General features: G+C 40.5%; 1 protein-coding gene across 1 annotated transcript; it reads left to right on the plus strand.

Annotated features, from left to right (window-relative positions):
• Positions 1-1,203: 1,203 nt before the first annotated feature.
• BBOX1 (gamma-butyrobetaine hydroxylase 1) lies at positions 1,204-23,143 on the plus strand. The gene is made up of 9 exons (XM_032691097.1): positions 1,204-1,507; positions 3,208-3,333; positions 3,941-4,507; positions 5,960-6,074; positions 12,616-12,814; positions 16,207-16,312; positions 18,497-18,693; positions 19,455-19,621; positions 20,778-23,143. Exons 3-9 carry the CDS (start codon positions 4,127-4,129, stop codon positions 20,936-20,938), a joined length of 1,326 nt encoding a protein of 441 aa, XP_032546988.1. The 5' UTR covers positions 1,204-1,507; positions 3,208-3,333; positions 3,941-4,126; the 3' UTR covers positions 20,939-23,143.
• The last annotated feature ends 3,630 nt before the right edge of the window (positions 23,144-26,773 follow it).

Raw genomic sequence — 26,773 nt, forward strand, 5'->3', positions numbered from 1 at the left:
TAGGTTTGAAGAAACTGAAGGGGAGGACAGATTTTTGAGAAAGAAAGCAGTTAGCATTACCTTTGGTGATGCTGGAAAGCTGGGGAGAACTGGAAGCATAGCCTCCAGATAATGGGGTTCACCTTAAATCATAATTGCCTGTCAGTATTCAGGCTGACCCTTGACATGTTTCTGGGGGCAATGTGGACAGAAAATCCATGACCCTGGAATGATGTTCACATGAGATACTGTGACTTATAGGAGCTACTGGTTGTATTTGTTTTAAACTGTGTAAATCTAAGAACTGATAACTGAAAGCAGAGTTACGTATCTTGCCTTCTGGGTTCATGCAGATAACAGCAGTTCAGAGACAAGAAATGCCGGGAGCTGTTATGCTGAGAATTTACTTTGCCTTCTCAGTTGCTCTTCAATTTGACCATGGTTATGAGAATGCTGACTTTAGGTGGACCAGTGAGTTCTGCTTACAGTTCAGTACAGAATGCAATTTCAAGTGTAAAATAGCAGCACAGGGATGCATGTCTGACTGAAAATGTCAGGGAGGGAAGGGAAGAAAAATCCCAGAACTCTTGCTGATAATTTAGTCTCAATTAATTTGCAATTAGCATCCAGCTTTTATGTAAAATTGAAAAAAAAATAACCCTGAAAACAACCAAACAAGGCAAACCTCTAAGCAACCATCAAATTTAGAAAGTGTACTGTGTGTGATAAGGAGATCCATGTTGTGTGATTGATTCCATAAGCACCTTCACTTCTAGAATGGGAGATGAGCTTTCTGCAGTGGCCTGACGCTATCAGGACCAGGCATCTGGATTTGGTTTTCTTTACCAGCAGTTCAGCTGTCTTGGACTCCATGTTTTTCGAGACATAGGTGTATTTTTCTGGCATTTAGTATTCTGTCTTAACATTGTTTCTGGGAAAGCAGCAGTGTGACCCAGTAGCTATAGTTGTGCAAATGATCAGAAATGGAAATGGCCATTTTACCCAGTTACACCATGTATAGATACACTTACTAGAAAAGGGGAAAGAATGTTTCCTTTGTCATTGAGTGGGAAGGTAGAAGTTAGCTTCTGTGCACTACTTTCAAACGTGCAATTGCAGGATTTTCTGGAACAGTTCAAGTTCTTCACTGCTCACCATAATGTCATATATACATTCAATGTAAAGAAAATACACTTAATTAGAAATCAGGGATAAAACACAGTTTCCAGACAATTCCACACCATCCATGGACAGCTTTTCTTTCCTTACAGCGTGCTGGAAATGGGCAGAGCCATCAGACAGGGATTTCTTGTTCACATGGTAGCTAGGGGCTTGCAGGTGCTACTTGAGGAATACTTTGGCCTAGCTTTATGTGTTCTGGGAAAGAGGAGTATCAGCACCAGGCTGCCTTTGTCATTCCAGCAGGAGCTGTTGGTTACCCTCTTCCTCCTGGCTGATTTGGAGCATTGGAGGCTGGTGATCCCTGGGACAGTCAGAGAGGCAAAATGTTGTGTCTTGCATGGTGCAGGTGAGAAAGAGGGGACTCGATGTGCCTGGCACTCATCTGGCACACGGGTCCAAGCTGGGAAGTACCACTGAGCACTGTAGTAGAAGTAGTGACAAGTCCCTGGTGGCTGTGAAATGCCATATTGAAGTAGCCCAGTGAAGACATGTTTGGGCAGCCTCTGTGCAGAACTTGACCCAGAATACCCCTACCACCCCACTGTGGAAAAAATCCTCCTGAAAGGAGAAGCTTCTGCTCTGGTGCTGTGTCTAGGGGGAAAAAAGTAGTCTTGCAGGTCTATTCAATTTGTGTATCTAAGAAGAAAAACATCTAGAGGGCATGCTTGAGCAGATATTTTTAGGCACTGTTAACTGGGCTTTTGTTTTAATAGTGTCACTACGATATGACTGACTCAAGGAAAACAACAAGCAGCCTCTTTATTGTTACAGGATTGCTCTTGGTAGGGGAGTAACCCGAAGAATTGCTTTACAGTGAAGACAGAAACAGAAGTCTAGTGCAAACACTACAGTGTATTTAAATTGCAAATGCTTAATTTCACCCCAAGGCATTGTCCGGGGTCCAGCATTGTGACCCATTACCCTCAGGTAACCTACTGCCTTGAACAGAGAACTATCTTGAAACCGGTACAGATGTAGAAAAATTTTATGGCATGTTGAAATGGTCATCCCTATTTTTTTTTTATAACCCCTAAAACGTAACAGAACTTTGCCATCATATATAATAAAACTTTGTTCAAGAAATCTCAGAAGGACACTGCAGCCAATGTAAATATTTTTGCAGTTAGGGGAAAATTGCAGTACTTGGGCAGTGCTTTACAATTAGGGTGAAAATCTGTACATATGCATTTACATGTGTATATTTCTGTACATATTTGTATAAAAAAGAATACATTCAGTCTGGATATGAACCCATTTGTTGGATAAAAGATGTTTGGGTCTGTGTGCACAAAACTAGCTTGACTGCACTGCAAGTGAAGATTGGTAATTACTGGGTTCCAATGGGACCACTATACTCAAACATGAGAAAGAAAAAAATCAGTATTCTGCTTTGCTGTACTCAATCATATGAAATAAAAACAAAAGGAGGCCCAAGGGCCCTGTGTAACCTAATTCTAAATTGTAGCAAAGGAAAAAATTAAAAAAATGTTTGAATAACTCCAGAAGGCCTTTGTGAATCAAAACACTGAAGTCCAGGAAGTTTTCCATGCACAAAGACAGATTGGTCCTGGTGCAGCATCAGTATTTTGCCCTGTGAACTTAAGAACAAAAGGAAAAGGAAAAGATACTGAATAAATATGCAATATTTGAAGTTGGTAAAGTCTATTAAAATATATATGTAATGACTTACTGATACAGGGGGTCCTCCTCTGAATTTTTCTGAATAAGAAGAACATTAGACCAGAACTTTCCTGTTTTTAAGATTTGAAGGCATCATCTTTCTGCAATACAGTATGCAGCTAGCTTTAAATAAAAGAGTAAATCCATAGAAAGCAGCGTGGCTGTGAAAGGAGAAAAGAACTCTCACAGAACTCTGTTGTTGTAGCTGAAGTCATGATTACAAATCTTTTCTTTTCCATTAGTATCCACAGCTGGGATTAAGGTCTGTGTACTTTAAAGCTTCAGCTTTTGAACGTGGTTGGTAGTAGCTACTTTTGGTTTGTGGAGCTCATCTCAAGGTGTCTTTTTAATGTCTTTGTGTGATAGGTATTAAACTGACCACAGAAACAAAAGACAGCCAAGATGATGGATCACATTGAAAGGATTTTTGAATAGATGGGTCTGAGTACACCCTTTGTAAAAAACAGGTGATGAACGTCCCTGAAGGTCTAGGTAAGTAGGAAGGGAGGGGAGAATCATCTTAATATTGTCCTTTTGCTGTCCTGACTCCTTCAGTAAGAAGCTGCTCTTCGGGGTGTTTTAAGGACTCTGTGACAGCGTTCTCTCTCCCTCTGATGATTTCGTTAAAGAACCTGTCACCAAACACTGGGAAATAAGCTCTCCAAACAGTTTGTTAGGTTAGAAAGTCAATGTTACTTTATTCAGCACTGAGGTACATGGGGGATCACTCCACCTAGCACGTACACCAATTATCAAAACTTTTAACTATTTATACTTTTAACTATTGTTTTAGCAAACAAAGGAATAAGTGTTGATTGGCTACAAGTTACATAGTTCTCCTATTAATTAGTATTCTGCCTTCTATTTGTTAGTGATTTCTCACTTCTCATGGTAATTAGTCCACATTTCCAGTCTTTTTATTATCTTTTTTCCCGGATAGGGAGAGTTTCAGTACAATTGTTGCGTTGTCTTTGTTAGTTTTTTCCTTTATCTTTGTTTTCTGCAAAATATCCATGAAGTCTATATATATTCTACATTCCTGGTGTCCAGTTCTCAGCACTGTCCCCCTCTCCTGTGCTCTGTTAACTTCCTCCCCCAGGTCTGAGAGCACCAACGCGTGTCAAGCCCTAAACTTTAATTTGTTTTCCTGACACATGGACATCACCCAGAGCTTTCCCGTCGGCTGCTGTCTGTTTCAGGGGTTAAATCTCTCCTCAACGTTTTTCCCCACTGCGGCGTAGACGCCTTTTTAAAGGAATATAACCTGTTTTGTAACAAGCCCAAAATGTGGAGGGCGGTGGTTAACGCCCTGTCGAGGGCCAAAGTCCCCGGAGGCCAAGCATTCCGCCTGCCGCCGGCGCAGGAGGGCCGGAGCCTGCTCCCTGGGAGCACCCACTGCTGCCAGGGTGCCGTGCCGGGGCTCCACACCGCCCGGCAGCTCAGCATGAGCCCGGGGATACAGAAGGTGGAAGCTTTGGGCGCGGGCCATTTCGTCCGTGTGGAGTGGGAGGATGGAAGCGAGAGCCGCTACCCCTGCGTCTGGCTGAGGGACAACTGCCAGTGTCCCCTCTGCTTCCTGCCCTCCGCCGGAGCGCGCAGGCTGCTCTTCGAGGACCTGGATGTGAACATCGTGGTGAAGGAGGTTGCTCTGGCAGATAGAAAAAAGGTATTTGAAGCGAACCGTGATTCACCTTCTTGTGAAACTTGTCTAACAACGCTTAGAGACAACTCCAACTTATACTCTAACCACAGTTTGCTTATCTGCGAACCTCCTCAGGTAATTTGCAAAGCTTTTAGGAAAACACCGCAATTTGGGCAACTCGTATCTCCCCACCCTGGTATGAAACTTCACTTTATAAAGGCTGCAGAAACCCAGGCTTCAGCTTTTATAATATAATAACACTTTTGAAAATTCTGCCGTATGCTTCTGCATCACCAGATGTTGAAAGGCAAATTCAGGCGTTTCCCGCACATTTAATTACACCTACACTTTTTTTCTCTCTCTTTGTTCCTTAAGTAAATGGCTTGCAAATCAGAAAAACAAATGGCAAAGTGACAATGACTTAATCCATAGCAAAGGTACCAGTTTATTAGCTAATTTCCAATGCACAAAAGTCTTCATCTTAGAATGAGCACTCAAACTGAAGTTGAATCCAATAATCAGAATTGGCCTAGAGTCTATATCTACCTATCTGCATTAACATTTGTTCCTGGAAAACGGGAGGTTATTGAGCAAGAGAAGACAGGAATTGCCCTCCCTATGATTTTTAATATTTCCTACCATATAAAAAACTATGTCATTTAGGTTTTATATGTTTTATTAAAAGAAGCACCTGGCTCCTTTGGCAAACTTGGCAAACTCATTTCCTTCATTTTACACTTACAGATGTTTTAAATGTGTTGAATACGCAGCAGTCAGGGACTGATGAAAACACAGCACTAATCAATCCTAAACTGATAGTGGTGATTTACCATCATGTGAAAAAGCAGAATTATGTGAAATGGGAATTGATACCTACTCAACAGCCCTGAGAATTCAGCTGAGGGTCTGTGCTGGACTGAGCTCTTTCAGTTCATGACAAGCAAAGCCATATCCTTTTCTTTCCATGTTTTTTTCAGGATTTAAGAAATACAACACTTTTTAAAAACTTATTTGAAAAGGGGAAAGACTTTTCAAAAGTAGGAGAGGGATTTCTCTCCTAGCATTTCTTTTTTGCCTCTCTGTCTTGTTCTTTTTCTTTTCTCACAAGCTGTCTGTTTTGCAAGATATTTTCACTCTTCTGAGTTGTGGTGAAGTGCTCTCCCCAGAGATATGTGCCAGTTTCTGCCTTTTCCTTCTTCCCTTTAAGTGCAGCTCCCACAGTGAAAGCAGCAAATTAGGTCATGGATTCATGTGAAAATGAGCATTTATAAAAGGTGTCAGAATTTGGGCGATGTTCAGGTTATGTTTTCATTAGTTGTTTGCTGTCACATTCCAGGGAATGCTTAATTGTAATATTACTGATCTAAATATTACAATTTCTGCAATTTCTAAGAGGTTTTTTTTGTTGTTGTTCTAGGCCATGTTTTTTAACAAATTTTTTTTCTTCTAAACTTGTCTTTTGCTTTGTGTTGAAAGGTCTCCATCACGTGGCCTGATGAACACGCAAGCGAATATGAAGCTGAGTGGTTGAAAAAACGATGCTTCTCTGAAGAAGCCAGAGCAGAAATGCAAGCAGATTTATTCTTACCAGGTGGGAATTAAATCCATGTCTGTCATGCTTGTGTCAAATGCAAGACAGTCCTGGCTAGAGGTGCCTGTGTGAGGACCAGGTCCACCCAGCTGGAGCAGTGGCAGCCACCCTTGGTGCCCAGTGCCAGGCTGTGTGTGCACAACAGGGACCCGTTGTTACCTTTCCTAACCTCTGTACCTGAGAGAAGTGTAACTGTTTGGGCTGCATTTACTTTCCTAAAAACCTTTTCTTTCCAGGATAGGGTTAGTAGGTCTCACAACTGAGCCTCGTGGACTGACAGTGGCCTGTGTGACAATACAAGTGTGTGTGTGTGTGCTGTTTAAACTATTTAATTTTTTCTAAATTTTTCCAAAAAGAAAGATTATTTAGAATTGCAAGAGAGCTATAATTGAAATACTTTTTTTCCCCTTTCTGTGGCTGCCTTGTTAAAAAGTAACTGTGTAGTGTAGCAAGCAGTGTGCAGTGCTGAAGTTCAGGTTGTGTTTGCTTTGCATCCCGTACATGTTGCAGTAGTTGACAGTCTTTTGGTCACAAAGCGTTTTGTGCAACTGTCTGTGACATTTACCCACTCTAAATCACTCACCCTTTTGAGTGAATAATTGTAAACCCACTAGGATTGGCATGGTGCACATCCTCATTTCTTTGACAGCCTTTCAGACTGTGAGAATCAAATGTGTGAAAACTTGCAAGATTTCTGCTGTTGCTCTTAACTGTGTTCCTGTGAGATCTGCTGTTGCAGAAAGCTGTGCATCTGTATTCAGGGTTAAGACAGTATCTGTTAAAATAGGATATTACTTTAGAAAAAAAGAAACTAGAGGTAGGCTGATGGTGTGAAACTCAGATCCAGGTATCAGTTTCCTCAGAGCTTAGCAAAGGCAAATCCCCAATTGGTTTATGCCCTCTTTTTGGGTGTTTTATATTCTAACAAATAAAAGAAAGTTGGTTTGTGTTGTGGTTTTTTCCCTCAAAGATGAGAAATGGGAAAATATGTCGCCCTAGATCTGTCCTGCATCTGAGCTGTGTTTGGCATTGTAGGGACAGATGAAGAGGCCAGTTATATTTCCCAGTTTCTGCAGGTCAAATATTCCTTAGCACCTGTTCTCCTAAACAAAAGCCAGCCTTTTATATCTGGTTTAAAACTTAAGTGATGAGTAATATTTCCATTCATTTCAGTGGATCCTATAACAGACTTTCATAGTTGAGAAAGGAACAGTTTTTCCCTGGTAATATAAAAGTTTGTACCTATTTTAGTTTTGGCAACAATAAACTGCTGTGTTTACTATTTTGAAGAGCTGGGCATGTTTCCAAAGTGAACATGGTGAAGATGCAAACCTCATTCAGGGAAACTAGGCTTGATTTCTCAGGGAGTTGAATTTTTACTTGTAAAAATGAAGATTCTGTGGAAACTAGCAGGCTACAAAACTCCTTTTGTAGCCTCTAAGGGATCAATGTAAATTGAACATTGCTTTAATTAATACCCAGGCAAAATAATCTAGATCTCTGGTTATATTTATTAACAAAGATATCAATAGCTGAGATTTCAGTAGCTGAGATTTCAGTATTTCAGATGTCATGCTACTTTTTTCACCCGTTATGAAGTCTAAGTGGCTGTGATTTGCCTTCATTCATTCATTTGCACAGAACTTACTCCTGGCTTCTAAATACAAAACATGTTTTGGAAGCCAATTCTCCCCTTTGCCACTGCTCTTCTCCAGTAGAGCCATCCAGGTAAAAAATATACACCAAAGATCTGTTTTATTTTTTGGGCAATGCTTTTTCAAATTCTGTTTCACATGGTAGATGTGAAGAAATATGTTTATAAAAATTACACTAATTAACTAGCCTTTTTTAGTGGTGTAATTCTGCTCTTCCTCATATTCTCAGAAAAGCTTTGGCTCATTATGATGGACAGCTTTTCCCAACTTTTCCCAGGTTTCAGTTGCAAAAAAAAAGGCTGCAGCCTGTGAGTTTGCTTGCTGGCTGGCTAAGATCTGTTTCTCATTGTGCACTGGGGTAAGTTTAGAACTCGCTTCCTTGTGGTCAGGGGAGTTACACACTGCAAATTACATGCCCTTAAGTAACTAATCATATCCCAGCAGTATAGGATTACAGACAATGATATGGAATACCAGCCCTGCATGCTGGTTCAACAAATAGAAACCCAAGCTCACCAGACTGCTGTAGTTAAAGGTTAACCTTCACTGCTGACATTGTCACAGCAGTGGCTATTTCTTTTCTATTTTCTTTTGCAAGTGGTTACTTGCTTTTAATGTTGCTTTTTTGGTTGTTTTTGGGTTTTTTGTTTGTTTGTTTTTGTTTGCTTTTGGTTTTGTTTTTGTTTTTTTTAATGTTTTTCTGTCATGGTTTCTGATTCAAAAACCCTAGATGTTGGGCATTGTATCAAACCCAAAAAGAAGAGTAGGTCAGATTTGCAGTGGATGATGAAGTGACTGTAAGTAACTGTGTGGCAATATGTCAAGGTTCCCCTTTTAAAACATTGCCAGATCCTATCATGCAAAATGCAAAATCTCCTATTTGTGTATATCAAGGTTCATTCCATCCCAGCTTACAAAATACTCCCAAAAGAACAGCAAAAGAGCCATATTCTACTTCTCCAGCTATGGTGTCTCAAAGATGCTCTCCTTTTCCTTCCTGTTTCCTTTTGTTCTCCCCAGCAAACATCACAGGAATGCTTTACCACCACTGTGACTCAGATGCTGTGTGTAGTAGAGGGTGCTTGTGAGAGACACTGAGTATGCCAGTATCCAGTCTCTCACTGCATTGCATTTGCTGAGGCTCATTTTCCAAGATGCTGGTATCCCAACAACAGGATGTGAGAGGGGAAAAAAATTAGGTAATATCATGATATTTTCCTACTGAGTGGAAGAAAAGATTGTGCAGAGGTAGTACCTAGTGCTACTTACTATTTTTAACCCTAGGTTTAGGTTAAGGTTTTAGCATAAGTTTAAAGGTTTCAGATGATGATTGTCCTTTAAAATGTGATATGATTTTGGATATATATCCAGCTCCCACTGAAGTTTGAATCAGGATGTTAACAGCATCAGTGATATTTTCAGTTTCTCTGCTAGGTTCTGAGAGATGATAATTTTAAGAGGATGAAATTAAATGTAATTTTTTTACTAGAAGAGTTTGGTCTTTTGAATTTATCCTGCAGTAATAATCAATAAGAGCTTAATGCCATGAGTTAGGCTGCCATACACATAACAGTACAGCAGAAATGCACTTAGCTTTCAACAGACATTAAAACACAAGCCGTAGACAAAATAATTTTAGATGAAGTAAACTAATCTGTGATGTCTAGACTTTCTTTCCTGTATAACTCCAGCATAAAAGGTTTTGACCAGCACTGTCCCAACCTGCACAGTAAATGCTGGATAATTCCAAGTGTTTATTGATGCATGCACACCATCTGCAGGGACTGGGCAAAGAACACCTTCTCATTTTGTGCAGACTCTAAATGTAGGTGATTTACTATAACTAACTTGGTATGATCAAGAAATAGGATTCTTTTTTCTCCTTTCCCTCCCCAAATTATTCTTCTAAAATTGAAAGAGGCGTTAATTCTTTCAGAAGTATTTGATTCTTCCCATTTTGAAAATCTGGGCTTTTAGTTGTCATAATATAAACGGACAATAAAACCAAAAAGTAATTCTACGAGGCCTTTGTTTTTATGCCTTAGGGAGTTGTTCAGCTGCATTTGTAAACATAAAGATTTTTGATTTGGCAACTGCATCTGTGTTGTGCAAGTGAGACCCAAGGCTGCCCAAATGCTGATGGCTCATTCCTGTCTTTCTTACCTCTTCAGCTTTCAGAGAATATGTTGTAATATTTCTACTATAGTACCATGTAAACTGTATTAACTACAATTATGCAGTAGGAAAAATCCTGCTATGCTGACTTGATAAATTTTCAGGCTGAAGAGGTTTTGTGGATAAAGATGGGATGTCCCATCCCTGGAAGTATTAAGGCCAGATTGGACAGGGCTTGAGCAATCTGGTTGCTTGAACAACCCTACCCTAGCAGAATTATAGAATCATAGAATCAGCTGGGTTGGAAGGGACCTCTGAGATCATCAAGTCCAACCTTTGATCCAACACTGCCGTGGTTCCCAGCCCATGGCACTGATGCCACATCCAGTCTCATCTTAAAAACTTCCAGGGACGGAGAATCCACTCCCTCCCTGGGCAGCCCATTCCAATGCCTGATTACCCTTTCTGTAAAGAATTTCTTCCTAATATCCAACCTAAACCTCCCCGGCACAGCTTAAGACCGTGCCTTCTTGTCTTACTGATCGCTGCCTGGGAGAAGAGACCAACCCCCACCTGGCTACAGCCTCCTGTCAGGGAGTTGTAGAGAGTGATGAGATCTCCCCTGAGCCTCCTCCAGGCTGAACAACCCCAGCTCCCTCAGCCTCTCCTCGTAGGACTTCGCCGGAAGGGTTGGATCTTCAAGAGTTGGAAGAGTTGATCTTCAAGATCCCTTCCAATGAAACCATTCTGTGATTCCATATTCTGTGATATATGATTCTGTGATAAGCACTAGTACAAATACAAGGGAGGAAACAATTACCAGTGGTGCTTTCCAGCAAGGCAGCTTAATAAAAGTTATATCTTGACCTAAGATGCATTTCCACTAGTAAACTTGTAGGAGTTTCATATTAAATGTACTAAGAGGGCTTACAAATGCAATTTGTAACAATAAAGTCACTACCGACTCCCTGTAGCAGCTTTCTTTCAGGTGCGTGGGCAGTGATTTCACTTGGCTTTAAACCCTGTACTCCTTTAAAATCCCTATGAATAAAGAAATAAAGAAAAGACCAGGATGGGTTCAGAGATCCAGGTTCACTACATTAGGACGTTCTCTGGAATTCTATGACCTGCAGAAGAAAATCAGTGTTATCTGTAAAGTACCAAATGTGACCCACAACTGTGGCTTCTAGTGTCCTCTACCAGTAGCACAGACAAATTAAGTGAAATTTAGCTGCATTAACCCCTGTCAAGCTCCAGAAAGTGTCCTGGTGAGAAGCTTGCTCCATGCTCCATGATTAACTTCCTACCTTTTTGCTTTCTACAGTACTGATCCCTTGAGTTCTTGGCTGAATGCACTGGAGCCATTAAAACCTGGGTGGTATGGTTTCAGTGTTGTTTAGTAAAATTGGTCCTGGCAGCATTAGTCTGTGGGGAAAAAAATGGGGGTGGGGGGGCGTGGAATGACCTTTTATTATTTTAACAAAGTGATCTTGGCCTATGATATTTAGGGGAAAACAAAGAATCAGGAGGATTTAGTTTAGTTATTCTGTGGTTTTGCCTGCAGTAATGGATGGCTACAGCATTGCCTTTTACTGAAGGAAATGTCTCTGTGTATGTCTCTGAAAATCTTAAAGTATACCTAACGAGAAGTTCTAAGCAGATGATTAACAAAGAGGTGCTTCCTACAGCACCCTGATTTGTCCTGGCTTCTCCACAGGGACAAATTACTCTATTGGTAGTTTTTTCCTAAACCTCCTGTATGCTACATAGTGTGAGTTGGCTACACTACTCACTTTTCGCTGGTCTAGGTGTTTGATCCCTTTTAGTCTCTGATGATGCTTTCAGCAGATGCCATGGAAAACCTCAGCCCAGATGGTTAAGGTTTACTGAAGTTACAAGCAAGTGAAACACTCTTAGAGAGAGGTGCAAGGTAGAGTTGCTCCAGCTGTGCTCTGGGATCATGGAATCACAGAATCACAGAATGGTTTGGGTTGGAAGGGGACTTTGAAGGTCACCTAGTTCCAAGCCCCCTGCCATGAGCAGGGACACCTTCCACTAGACCAGGTAGCTCAGAGCCCTATTCAGCCTGGCCTTGAATGGGATGGGGCATCTACAGCTTCCCTGGGCAACCTGTTCCAGAGCCTCACCACCCTCACAGTAAATAATTTTTTCCTAATATCTAATCTAAACCTACTCTCTTTCAGTTTGAACTCATACCCCATTGTCCTGTCACTACATGCTCTTATAAATAGTCTTGCCCCATCTTTCCTGTAAGTTCCCTTCAGGTATTGGAAGGCTGCAATTAGATCACCCTGAAGCCTTCTTTTTTAGGATTAACAATCCCAATTCTCTCAGCCTTTCCTCATACAAGATGTGCTCCATCCCTCTGATCAACTTGGTGGCCTCCTCTGGACTCGCTCCAACAGATCAATGTCCTTCCTGTGCTGGAGACTCCAGAGCTGGATACAACATTCCAGAAAAATGAATACATGCATTTCTGATATACTGTTAACAAAAAATACCCCTTTCAAATGGTCTTCCATTCAACTTCTGCATTAAAATTCCAGTAACGCAATGTTTTGCTGAATTTTATCATAAAGATTGCTTGTCATCCATGCAAACTCAGGGACTCCATTTTAGGTGATTGACTGCAGGACTGAGAGCATATTCACAAAAGCATAGAAGTCCCATTAACTTCAGACTTCTACTATGTCCTGAGTTTTGATGCTAGAACAGCTAAGCACTTGTTTTCTCTATTTCTTCCCTTTCAGAACGCCAGTACTGGGGCTCAGACCTTCAACTTCCCAAAATGCCTTTTGAAGAAATCATGTACAATGATGAAAGTGCATACAAGTGGCTGTGCACCCTAAAGAAAGTAGGAATCGTTCTACTGACGGGAGCTGCTCCAAGGCAGGGAGAATTGATTAAACTTGGCCACAGGATTGGGTTCCTGCGCCTCACTTTTTATGGGTGAGTTTGTTTTTTAATATCTTTGCTTTGCGAGCTTTGTAATCACCTCCAATGTTCTTCATTTAAGCTTGCTGGATCTATTTTGTGGATTAAGTTATTAAAGCAAGGTGTATGGGGTTTTTCTCTGTATATTAGAAAATCTGGCATGAAGTTTATATTCTGTACAAGAGGATTGCTTTGTTGTCACTGGCAGGGCAGAAAGATGTAAAGAAGAGCAGCGATAACGTTAACTGCTGAGAGAAGAAGAAGCACCTGAAAACAGATGATGTCAAATATAAGATAACAAAAAGACAGAGCTACTTATCTATCCCATGGAACAAAACCAAAAATCCCTAATCCACTCCCCTTCTGAAAAGAGGAAGTTATCTGTACTGAGACTTTTTCTTAGTCTAGTTTGGAGTCACAGAAATAGGTAAGGCTTAGATGATGCTATTGTGTCTCACGTCCCCAAGAATATGGGCAGAGTACCCCCTTCCCTGCTTTCAACAGAGTCTGCTCTGAAAAGCCATAACCGATCCCAACAAGCAGAGCTCAGTTGCAGGAGTGCAAGCAGGAACTTGTGAATCATCCTTTTGATGCCAAGAGGGAGTAAACTGCACCTCTAACTCCTCAAGCACCTACTAGGTGGGTAGACAAACGAGGATGGCAGCTCACATCTTGCTGAGCTGAGTCAGTGACCTCCATCTAGCTTACTAAAGAAGCACTGTTATTAGCTAATAGGTATAATAATTTTCATCTCTGGAACAGGATTTAATTTCTTATTGGCATCCAATTCTGGGGTGGCTTTTACAACTGTAATAAAATAATAACTTTGGGTAATTTCCTTGCTGTTTCACTGGCAGCCAAATACAAGGCCTACCGAATATTATAAATAAAAGGATAAACCTGGAATTGGCAAGCTTGCCAAATAAAACATTACCTCAGGGCCATGAATTTTAAACTAAAATGTAACAGAAATTAATATAATTTTGACACATGGGGAAAAAATAAAAGCCTTTTTTCTTGTCTAGATGTGTGCTTGGTGCAAGCTCCCTAAAATGTCATTACTGTAAAAAGTGGAAACATTCTCTGTACCAGCCATATGGCAACATCAAGGGTTTCCATGCTTTTAAATTAACTGTTTTCTTTCCCTTATGGAGGCCCAACTCCATTAACAAAGTCTCCAGTCATAACACAGTTAATTTCTCCAACTTCTCATGCTCTGAACCTTGTGTTCCTCTGTTCTGAAGCCTTGTCCAGTCCTTGGTGTGGCACAACAGTCGTCCTTCGGAGTGCCAGCACTCCCATGGAAACAGCCAATCCATCTGTATATCCCAGAGGGCTTCGGTGGCAAGGGGACATGGGCCCCAATTCTCAAATGAGTGAGACATGGACTTTTAATGAAGTGCAAGACCAGATGATTCAGATGTGGCTTCAGTAGCCAGTTCAGCAGTTTTGCAGGACTAAGGGTGTAACAGCCTGTTTTTCTGCTCAGGGATACTGAGCCCCTGTTGCTACTTAATGCAAAAGATTGCTACATCTGCTTGGTGCCAATTTTCCTGCTCTGTCAAACAGCCTGAGCAACAGGCTTTGAAATCTGACCCTAATTACTAAACCACAAACCATTCCACCCAGCTTTGCTCTCCCTAAGGGCCAAGAGTCCTCTGGCATTACCTGCGTATTCTTCCCTTACTTCTTGTGTGCTCTCCTCATGGCCGAGTTGATGCTTCAGCTCAGTTGAGACTTAGACAAAGTGAAGTTGATTTTTTCACATTCAGTGCTGAGCTCCCTATTAGCATCTCTGACTTCAAGTCAGTAACTTGAACTTTGACCAAAGCTCTCTGTATGGAAGGAAAGCTCCAGGGGACCAGATCCCCTCACAAACTCTTTTACAAAACCTTATAATGATTTTATACAGTATTACCACTCCAGCAATTTTATATATTGCATATAAGTGAGAAAATTAAAATGTTTTAATTTTTTTTAGAACCATCAAGTGACATTGTAGCCTATTAAATTAAAGATGGAGCAAACCTAGCTACCCTCAACACTAAGCACAAGGATGATATAAGGGGCTGGTTTTTGGCTGTCAAATTTGGAACTGTGGAAGTGTGGTTGAAATTATCATACTTGAGTAGTGAAGTCATCTAGTGATGAATATTTGCTGTACCAAATAATAAAAACTATTTCTCCCAGGCAGTTAAACACGTTTGCAAATATTCAAGGGGCTTTTCCCTCTGGCAAGTGAAGAAATTTAGTTTTAGGATTTTGCATAGTTTCTATACTAAATACCACTCAAAACTGACAAACAAAAGCGTTTGTATCCTGTATATGAATAATTTTTGTCCGCATATTCTCTAGCATATTTTCTTTTTAAACTGTTATTAAGAAGTAAAGCTAGACATACACCATCTGAAACCTAATATATTTGGTCTACAGTATTTCACAAGGGAAAACGAGTTTCATAATTCCTTTTAAACCACTTACACGCCTGCGATTACATGGGCTGCATATGGTGACCTACACCTTTTCAGACATATGTCTGTAGCTATAATATGCATCTGCTGAGGACTGTCTTCAATCCTGTGAACTTTGTACAAACAAAACCTGTGGTTCTTGGTCTTAAATCCTCCTGCACGGTGTGTCACTGGAAACACATTTTGTTTGTGCTGCAAGGTGACATATTCACATCTTCGTCGCATCACCGTGACCTGTTTTTTTCACTGCAGTTGTCAGAAAACATTTTTACTGAATTTTGTCAAATTCCAAGACAGAAACTGTGTAACCAGATAAGTGGGGCTAGAGAGTGTCAGCGAAAGGGAAGAAGTTTCAAAGTCTTTCATCGAGACATTTTCCTCCAGCGGCAAGTCGTCGAGTTACAGGAAAGATTCCCCTGCAGAGATAGATGCTTTATATTTTCTCAGGTTATAAAGTCTTAAAAATAAGTTTTGGGGAAAGTTACATAGCCTTTATCAATTTTATACTTCATTGATAATGTGCTACATGTGGCAGAGGAAAGTGGAAGGTTGATAAAAAGGAATGGGCCAACTTCAACTTGCTTCTTTCTGAAGCCTCAGTACTAAGATGATGATTTCTCCTGGCAGAAGCCTCTTGGTTTGTGTCTTCAACTGACCTTTACATTCAGCAAAGAGCCACCACTGGAAAGCCATTGTTCTTCTAGGTACTACACTGGGGACAGATGTCCCTTGGCACACTGAAGTTTATCTAGGACTGCTGAAATAAGCCTTTGTTGGGGTGGAGGGACACTGCTAAATCCTGATTTCTTTATAACGTTACAATATTTTCATGTTCAAAGGTGAAATTACTCTTTTCTGCTGTGATTTCACAGTTTCAGTGTGTGCTGTCTGGCATGCTGTTCCAACATGTTTTCTCTTTTCCCTTTCATTATAAAGGCCAACTTGGCAAGTGCAAGACAAAGCAGATGCTAACAATGTAGCTTATACAACTGGGAAACTGTGTTTTCACACTGATTACCCTGTTCTGCATCATCCACCTGGGGTGAGTTGAATCTACCGACTTTTTCAGCCCACAGAAGGGGAAAGGGAAATGTTCTTATAGTGTGAAATATGTTTAGCATTCAGTGACTCTGAATTTTGTCTTTAAAGAGCAGTATAAAAATAACAATGTATTAATACACGTATAATATAATATATACACATGGGCATGCAATATATGCAGTATGATGTAAGTTCAGCATAATAAGCCCATTATATGTCCCATAATGGTTAAATTAAATTCACAAAGTGTTGAAAATATTACCATATGAGAAAACTTTAGAGTCGTGTGTGTGCTTTGAATACTGCTTTCATTATATTACAAAAGGTAGCTGTCTAAATGCTATAGTCAAGTTGTGGCTTTTTAGGACTCATCTGTTCAGTTCAGGAGAGGAATAGAGGAAGAAATATTATTAAGATGGTGTACTCTGTTTTCTGTGAATTGATACAAGATAGACACTTGTTTGCCCTTTTGTAACAGACAAAAAAAAAGGGCCATTCTTTAAAACTGGACAACCACAAAAAATATGTTTTCACCCAGTCGCTGTCATATCAAAGTGTAGTCTACATAATTCACATAATTCCAGAGAACTGGAAAGTAGTAGAAACAGGTAAAAAGAAACAAAGACAATGCTGGAAAAGTTTGCACCTATAAAACTTCCCCTTCTCTTGCTGTGGAGTACTTTGTTGTTTCTGTGCTTAAAGAAAAAGCCAATGTGATTTACCCACAGGTAAGTACTAAATTCTTCACACTAAGATTACCTTTTCATCATTTAGATACTGTTGATGTAGAGTAAGAATGGAACAGCGCTTCATTAATAGAGAGCAGATGTGAATTATCTCATTGTCCAGTCTGTGCCAGAGCTCACACTCTACTATGAAACATGAGAAAAAGAGCATAACGTTTTTCATTCAAACGTGCTTGTAAGAAATAAAAGTATTAAAGTACATTGAATTGTTTATGAACATTGTCCCAAATGTGCAGTTTTCTTTACATATCTAGCTATTACACAATACTTGAATTCTTTAAATGTATTTATTACAAATATGTGAAGGCTTGTGTTTAAAAGGATAATGATTAGTTTCAGAACTGTCCCATAAAAATTGCTTTAGGATTTTCTAGGACCATAACGTGACTTACATTACTGCAGCCCTCCTTAGCAGGGCCAAGCTGTGCTTACCCTGTGCAAGGCCAGCTGTGGCCACAAAAGAACTTGTTGCCTTGTGCTCCCTTCAGTGGGAGCCCTGTGCCCTGCCCACAGCTTCAGTTTCCCCTTCATCACCATCAGCAAGGTCTGTGGGTCCAGCTGGTAAGGAGAACAAACCTCCTCTGCTCCTCTTTCTCCTGCTGAGGTTTGTTGTGGATTCGTTTTGTTCTGTTTGTTGTTTTGCTTTTAGTTTTTTGGTTGTTTTGTTTTGGTTTTGGCTTTTTTTTGGGGTCTTTTTTAATTCTCCTAGTGATCTCAGAAATAATTCACCAGCATGGAAGGGAGGCCAAGTGACAAAGGTAACAACCTTTGGTGTGACGGGTGTGTTTTGTGTAGTTTGTAAGACGAATGATCACATTTTTGGTGATGTTGGACTCTCTACAGCCACGGGGAGTTTTACTGCTTGTGTCAGCAGCTCAGACTTACACCAGTGCAACCTAGAGCCCAGTTTAGGCTTTCTGCTCCATCTTACACCTTGGCAAATTCACTCTGAAGTGAAATGAAACTGTCTTAATCATACTTCATGGGAGAGACACTGGGCCTGTTGCCTTCTCTGACAGCCACCTTTTCCCTCTATGAGTGGATAGTTCACAGCAGGTGTTGTTTTTGCAGGACAAAGCTAAACCTCCTTTTTGACATAAGACCTCAATGCATTTAAAACGATGTGACTGCCACAAAGAGGGACTCAAAAGGAAAGAAGCAAGACCACTTTGCCACTGACTTACAGGTTGCAACCATTAGAGTATACTTAAAAGGGGATGGATTTATGAACACGCTGCTTTAATTTTCTTCCTTTGTGGTAGTGATGGCAGAGTGTTGTGAAGCTGCAGTGAATGGGAACTCAGGCTTTCACTGGGAAAAAAACAACAACAACAACAAATCAAAAAAAAAAGAACCACAGCTATGAGGGAACTGATACTAATGAGCTGTTAAATATGCAAGCTAATTACTTTTTTAAATGAGCCGTTAATTCATTCCAGGTCCAGTTTCTCCATTGTATAAAGCAAACAGCTACAGGAGGTGAAAGTGAGGTTGTAGATGGATTCCACGTATCCAACAAGCTGAAGAAACAAAATCCTGAGGCATATCAGATCCTGTCCTCTACTGCTGTAGACTACACTGATGTTGGGGTGGACTTCTGCGATTTTGCTGTGCACTGTAAACAAAGGATTATAGAGTGAGTAGTTTCAACAAGACCTAAAAAGAAAATCCCTGTTGTGTTGTGGATTACATTTTGGTAGAAGGAGGTCTGCTCCTGCCACCTTGTGGGAAAACACTGGTTTAACTTGGTCTGCAGTTTTGGATTTTGATGGGGTTTTCTGTTTGTGGGTTTTTTGCCAATGTGTGACTTGTTCTGTGCATTGTTCCACTTATTTGCAAGAAGTGGTGGTAATTAGAGCAACTCCTTGGCACAGGCATGGGTTAGCAGCAGACACGTCTGTTACTAAATGCCAGCCAATGTGACATCTGTATAATGCCAAAGAGAGGCCATAATTTGAAACATTTAGATTAAGAACTACATACTATCAAAAGATCAAATACAAACCTTCATATTCTTTTCTGATTTTAAAAAGTTTATCATTCTACAATTAAAGGGTACATAATATAGATTTTTTTGCGAATTAAGTGTCTACACTTTCTCCTGATTATCCCTTTTCCTGATTAGGTTCAATTATCAAAATTCAACCCAATAACAATCTGACTTTCACTATTGAAACATACTGACATTCCAACAGAAGAGCTCAGTTGTTGTTTAACCATGTTACAATGTTTCAATAATATCAGAATACCTTTCTTTCCCTTCCCTTCCCTCCCTCCCCTCCCCTTTTCCTTTCCCTTTCCCCTTCCCCTTTTCCTTCCCTTCACCCTTCCCTTCCCCTTCCTCTTTTTCTTTCCTTTTCCCTTTCCTTGCCTTTTTCCCTTCCCTCTGTTTCATAGCATAGATTCCAGAGGCCAAGCAGTTCGCATCAATTATAATAATGCAACAAGAGACGCCGTGTTTGACATACCAGCTGAAAAAGTGAGGCCATTTTATGCAGCTCTAAAGGAATTTAATGATTTATTAAACAGTGCAGAACACAAGTTTACTTACAAGATGAAACCAGGTCAGTAAGTTGCTTCTCCTCTCAACAATTTTCCACATGTTCTTCCTGACTGTCAAAACCCTTGAGCATTGTTAGCACTGGTACTGAGAGGAAATTTCAGTCCTTCTCTCGACTGTTTTATTTCGTACTGCAGTCTTAAGCTCATCTAATAGATTACTTTTGCCATTGTTACATTATAAAGAAATAAAAATAGTGGGGGAGTAGAGTCTTTCTGTTGATTAGTCCAATGTATCTTTATGCAACATCCAAAACTACATTTTATACACATACAGTATTGGAAATTCATATGTCAATAGCACCACAGATGGGAAATATATTTCTTGTTTCATTCCCCAACTATAAAATAAAGATATGAATAGTCCCTCATCTCTCAAGAGATGTTACAAAAGTAGATTCATTAGTGTATCTGACTGCCTCATACTGTGATGTTAGTGTCTTTAAAATGTCTATGAGGAAATTAATCTCTTGCTCTTGGGAACATGCAATAAAATAATGTGTAAGATCACATAATAAACAGTGAAACAAAGTACCTAACATTACATTAGTGCCATCCATCCTATCGACTAATGCACCAAAATGGTGGTAGAGGGAATTGGGAGAAGAAAAGAAAGACTGTAAGGTTATTTAATTAGAGATTTATCATAACGGTGGCACACAAGAGAGAAAAATTACATTTGCATTCCAGCCTTGATTCAGTGATTTCCTAACTTTCAATGGCTTGGCTTTGTTCTCATAGAATTCTCTTAACAGGGATAGCAGCACAGGATGTGTATCGTACAAATAATACCAGACTGATCAAATAAAAAGCATCCGAGTGGCTTTCACCCATTTTATTTATTTCACATGTTTTTACTTCACCTGTGTGGATTTGCTGTAGTTGTCTTTCTCCTCAAGGCTTGCTTTTCTCAGCATGTGCTCTCTACCACTCTGCTTTTCAAATCCTGGTTATACAAGAAAAGAGACGTCAAAAAGGACCTGCCCTCTGGTTGAGAATGACCAGCTAAGTTAAAATTACTGTGTTGTTGGTGCGTATCTCCAGCTGAGCTACTTGAAATTACACTGCTCCCTAACTGTTGATGTGAGCCTACCTCCCTGTCTGTTTGAAGGAACCCACTATGACATTCCAGCTACTGAACTTGGTGCGATCTCTTTCCAGGAGACATAGTGACGTTTGATAACTGGCGCGTGCTTCACGGCCGCCAGAGCTACCCCTCGGGTTCAGGAGTGACACGTCACCTGGAAGGTGCCTATGCAGACTGGGATGTGGTCCTGTCACGGCTCCGGCTCCTCAGGAAGAGGGTCCTGAATAGGGATTGAGTTTTCTTTGGACTGGAAGGAGCGAAACGTAGATTGTCTAACCTCGATGACAACGACGACGGAATCAAAAAATTGAGTCTTCTTTTCAGAAACTAACATCGCTTTTGACAAGGGCTTGTCACTGAACAAGGGGAAGGGCTTTAAACTGACAGAGGGGATGTTTTGATTAGATATTAGGAAGAAATTCTTTACTGTGAGAGTGGTGAGGCCCTGGAACAGGTTGCCCAGAGAAACTGTGGATGCCCCATCCCTGGAAGTGTTGAAGGCCAAGTTGGGTGCAGCTTGGAGCAACCTGGTCTAGTGGAAGGTGTCCTTGCCCATGGCAGGGGAGTTGGAACAAGATGATCTTTAAGGTCCCTTCCAATCCAAACCATTCTATGATTCTATCATAAATATATTTTTGAGTTCTATAAGCTAAGAAATGTGTTCATAACAATTTAAGATTTGCCTGTGCCCTGGTCTTTGAATGTATAAATGTATTGCTACCTCTGTCAGTTTATTTGCTTTTTTAAAATCAGTGTGCAAAGTGGCTTGAAAGGTTGTCACTTTACTGGGCTGACTGGGTATCACAATGCCTTCCTTTGCCTCTACATATGTACCTGCCCTCCCTAGAAAGCTTGGAAGGCAGCATGAGAAAAGAACTTGAAGTATTATTTACTGAAGTTTTGTTATAAGCAGCACCTTCCTCTATTTTTAGAGAGGCATTCTTTATTGCATAAATCATAACTAAAATTCACTATCAAAATAACCAACTGGTGCTGTAGTTTTTAAATACGCACCTTTCAGGGTAGGACTTCACTCTAATACATGATCTCACTGAACAGATGTCATAGTCTCTGTATCCTGCTGTACATGTCATGACTATCACAGCCACAAATATTTTTTCTTACATTTCCAAGTCCATAAGCTCAGAAACCATAGACTTACGAGAGATTGCATCATATTAATGTTTCTCTGCATTAGGATGATAAATAAATCTCAGTGTAGAGGTCACAGATAGGGTCAGAAATCCCATCAGATGCTGTGCACAGACCTAAGATCTGCACAGCAGACTTCTGAGTAATGTCAGGAGGAGGAACACAGAAGCTGCCTGGTGGCTAGAAACCACAAAGCACAAGAGGTTATGGACTTTGCATGTGACAGAGAGAGGCAAGTGAAGCCAAATCCATTTTTGTTACTCCAGATAAAAGAGGACACCTCCAAAAGGTGTACAGGATGTTTTCCTCTGCTCTGGATTCTGATTAGAGATTATGTTATGTAAAACTTACTGCAGCCAAAGTAGTGTGGTTTTTCCCTATGTTCAGATGCCAAATGGAAAGAGAAAGAATTTCCAAATACTTGTTTTTATACTTAACAATCCTGAGTTTATTTTTCAATGTCCTTACAGCTGCAGAGGTAACAGGACGCCTCTCGCCATGCTGCGAGTTGGACAAAACAACCCCACCTCCACCCTCTGATCTCTCTGTTCAACTCTGTATTTTCAAAGTGTTCCCTCCAAGTCAAATAAATCCTAGTCTCTTCCTAGAGGAGTAACACAATAGAACCATAACTACAGAATTAAATAACTGTAGAATTAAAATAAGGCCATATTAGATGGAGCTCTGAGGTACGTGGTCTAGTGGAAGATGTCCTGATAGCAGGAGAGTTGAAACCAGATGATCTTTAAGGTCCCTTCCAACCCAAACCATTCTATGATTCTGTGACCTAACATCAGCTTGCAAACACTTTCATAGCTTCTACTCATCTTTTAGAGTCAACAGATACCAGCTGAATAATCAGATAAAACTCAATTAGGCATTGCTCACAGTGTGGTTTGAATTCCTCTTTATTAAATAATGAAGTGTTTTTATCAAAGTTACAACATTACGTGATAGTGAAACGAAACTTTTTTTAGGGGTAATTCAATTTCTTAGTGCCTCTTTTAATAATTAATTTTGGAAACATGAGGAAAGTATTTTTTTATCTTTGCTATGAAAGAGGGAAAAGCTGAGGAAAGGTTAGTACCTATATTTCAGCAGTGCTGTGCTTTAACTGTGATATTTTCTATATAAAAATGGATTGAAGATTGCAATTTATACCTGTAAAACAAGACATCTTGTGATTTATACCAATTGTTAATAGGAAAGAGATTTTCTGCCTTTGTTCTGTACTTTTCCAAACACTTTTATTCAAATTTCTGTTTATTAAAAGCTGTTATGGAACTGATTACTGTTTTGGGCTGGTATCTAATCTCACATGTAACATCCTGCACACAGATATGAAGTCATTATTGTTAGTTACAGATATTTGTAAATATTATTAATCTGGATCCATTCAGGTTTGTCCTATGTACTTAACCAATAGTTAAAATATAACTAAGCCCATAGCTTTGAACAGGTTAATCCCTGTAACACCTCCATGAGCGATGGCAGTTTAACTGGAAAAGGGTCAGACTACCCACACAAACCCTTCTTCTCCCATTGCATTTTGTAGCAGTGGATGCAGGATCCAATCCCATGGCACTTTTCATGTATAATTTTTTTAATAATTTTATATATATATATATATATATATAGCAGATTTCCAGCTAGTTTTTAAAGCTTACTGAAAGTAACTAGCATTTTGGGCATATCAATACATTTCTGTGGATCACTTCAGCAGAGCTCTACTCCAGCCACTGCTGAGCTACCTGAAGCATGTGACAACTAACTTCTTTTGGCTGGTGGACAGTAAACCAGAGTCCAGAGAGATCTCCCAATGCCTATCGTGGGAAGAAAACCAGGTTAGCTGCCCAGCTTTTCAAGTTGAAATATATATATATATATATATATATATATATGTCCAGATAGATCTAAAATGTTTTTTGTGTATATATGTACACACAGGGTCATGTTACCCAGAGGCATAAAGGCAAATGCAGTCCTGTTTCACATTTGGGCTGTACAGGCTGTGATAAGGTCACACTTTTGTAAATTCAGATATGTATTTATTATGTACTGTGTTTTTCTGTGATACAGATCAGATAAAGTACTTAGTGATCTTGTCTCAAATTCTTCTTAAGGAAAATGACTTTTTATTTATAAAGCTGGGTGTCAGGGCAAGTCCATATTTGGAAGTTTCCTGGTGGAAATCTGAAATTACTTTTGGTCAAATCTAACATAAGCAATATACTTTAATACACACATTTTAAACATACAGCAAAAGATCCCCCCCACCTGGTTGTGTCAGTCCAGCAGTGCAAAAAAAGATGGTAAAGACTGAGACACAGACAGAACACAAAAATCCCCTTTAAAACAAACAAACAAACAAAACCCCCAACCAAAGAAAAATTCCACGCCAGAGCAAAACAAAAAAAAAATGAAAATAAATCACAACCCGTAAGAAACCTGTTTTTCTAGACAACATCTGATTGAAGTTGAAAGGGAAATTGTCAAAGCCTGGGAATTAGCTACATCACCTATAGAAAATAGCCATAATGTAAAAATTTAACTAAAGCAGAGATGGGGCAGCTATATGGGGGCTTTCTGCTGAAACCATTCTCATTATTGGACATGGAGTGAGACACCAGAGGAGGGAGTGAGGGCATTTTGCAGCTACCCTTTCCACCCTGGTGCTGGAGCTGTGAGGTCCAAGGTGTGGGCAGGGGGGCAGTGCTGTTCCTCCTTGGGTCATGAGGGAGGGAGAGATGCATCTCCCAGCCTCCTGCAGCATCTTCTGCAGGATGGTGCTAGGGAACAAGAGAAGCAGCTGCAGCAAGAAAATGGGCCACTATTTTCCCTGGCTACTTAAAAGCAGACCCATGGCAATTCAATAGCCCCAAGGCTGCCATTCATTGGTGTCAAGGACATGTGGTCAATCAAAGGATTAGGAGCTGCTTTTTTTTTTAGGGTATGAGCTGGCTTAGTCAGCAAAATATATTTAAAGTCAAATGTTTTATGTATTCTTAATTATTTTTAATATCAAAGGGGCCAATAGCTTTAGAGCAGGCAGAGGATTTTCTTTGTTGCCATGCCATGATACAAGTGTCAGGCCATTAGCTCAAGCAAAATAAGGCAGGACGACTAAACATGTGGATTGCAGAAGGTGGTTGCTCTATCATCCTTCCTTTCCAAGCAGCCAGGAGGTCTAAACATGTGGATTGCAGAAGGTGATTTCTCTATTGTCCTTCCTTTCCAAGCAGCCATTTGGATCAATAACTACTCACATTGGCAATAATGAAGCTATGCCTCTCTTTCAAGTTATATTTGGGTGCATTCAAAGCAGCGAAGATCACAGACCAACAGACATGGAGAAGATACAGCAGTTTTCAGACTATGGCATACTCAATTTCTGAAGTCTGGGCCTGCTGTTTTTCTTTAATCAAGTGGGAATGTTGTTAGGAAAATGTGCTGGGGGCCACACAATGACCTTGAAGGCAGCGGGCGAGGAGCAGCTGCTGCGGTGAGTGCTGCAGTGGGATACCTTTGAAACACTGCTCGCAATGGAGGAGCTGGTTAACTCCCCACAGCACGGCTGGAAGTCAGCAGGACACAACTCCCTTGCTTCCAGCCACACCAGTCCATAGCTGTCTTCCATCCTTTGTTGTCTTCAATGCTGTGCTCACAAACGGGCTTTCCCACGCTGCTCCCTTGCAACTTGGCTTTTGGTTTCATAAGCAAACACATGAGACCAGGGCAAGCAGGAGGAAAATCCTATCTGTTCACTTTCTTGGCTCTTCTACAAGACTACCAAGTAAAACAAATGCTGCACAGCTGAAACACATAATTATTTTTTGGCAAGAACTTAGAAGGATCCTTTCCTCTTCTTTTGCCTTTCCCCCATGCCACGTGTCAGTCGTTCTCTTGCTGACATATCCTACAAGGAAAGGGAGGCAATTCTGTGCATTGTATATGCAGCTTCTCCCTGACTTCATCACTTCCCTTCCCTCACAGTGGCATCCCTTTGCCCAGGGGCGTGCAGTCCACTAGATTCTGTAATACGGTGTCGTGGTTTAGGAATGCTTTTCTCCAATTTAGTGCTCCTACTAAAGCCATGCACCATTTCCTCTCCTCCCTCCAATTAGAGACAGAAAAGGCAAAGATCACGGTTTGAGACAAGAACAATTTCCTGGAAACAGCAATGAGATAAGAAAATGAACATTAGCAATGACTGTATTGACAACAAAAGGTATAAGAAAAGAAACGATTTACATGGATATCCCCCAACAGTAAGCAAGTACCTGGCCACTCTGTCCACCATGTTTTCAACTGGAAGGGACCCCTTCTCCTCTGCAGAGTCCCTTTTCGCTGCCCCTAGCAGTGATGTAATGTGATATAGAACAACCTCCTTCCTGGCTACTGCAAAAATTAACCCTGCCCTGGCCAGAACCAGGACATTATCCACCCCTTATTCTACATGGTCTCATGCCCAGATCCTTCCATAGATGCATATATACATATATATACATACATATACACACATATGTATATATATGAATATACACAAGCACAGGTATCATTTCCACAGTCAATGGTTACCCTTCCAAGATGTTTGCTGAGTTCATTTAGTCCATCACTGTGGGTTCTGTCTGTCCTAGATGTTTTCCAGGGCAGGAAGGCTCGTGTGCTGACGGATGATTGCAAGCTGCACCAGGAACTCACAGCTGGTGAATCTTGAGCAGTCCACACTCATTGTCCATGGTAGTTATGGCATACAGCATTCAGTGTCACTCAGCAAACAATATCATACAGTTCAACATTATGGACTGTTCTCACCCAAAAGTCAAATCCCTTCGAGGTAAACATCGTGTTTCCCTGTCCCTCTGTGTTTACTCACCAAGTGCACCCAGGTCCTTGAGCAAAAACAATCCCACAGATG

This window comes from Chiroxiphia lanceolata, chromosome 6 (assembly GCF_009829145.1).
Source record: "Chiroxiphia lanceolata isolate bChiLan1 chromosome 6, bChiLan1.pri, whole genome shotgun sequence".
In the NCBI taxonomy this organism is placed as follows: Eukaryota; Metazoa; Chordata; class Aves; order Passeriformes; family Pipridae; genus Chiroxiphia; species Chiroxiphia lanceolata.

Bases quoted from the DNA above. Each gene is read 5' to 3' on its own strand.
- BBOX1 (XM_032691097.1), top strand. From the start codon at position 4,127: ATGTGGAGGGCGGTGGTTAACGCCCTGTCGAGGGCCAAAGTCCCCGGA. The intron at 6,075-12,615 runs GTGGGAATTAAA...CTTCCCTTTCAG, and splicing joins AGCAGATTTATTCTTACCAG to AACGCCAGTACTGGGGCTCA. The intron at 18,694-19,454 runs GTGAGTAGTTTC...TCTGTTTCATAG, and splicing joins TGTAAACAAAGGATTATAGA to CATAGATTCCAGAGGCCAAG.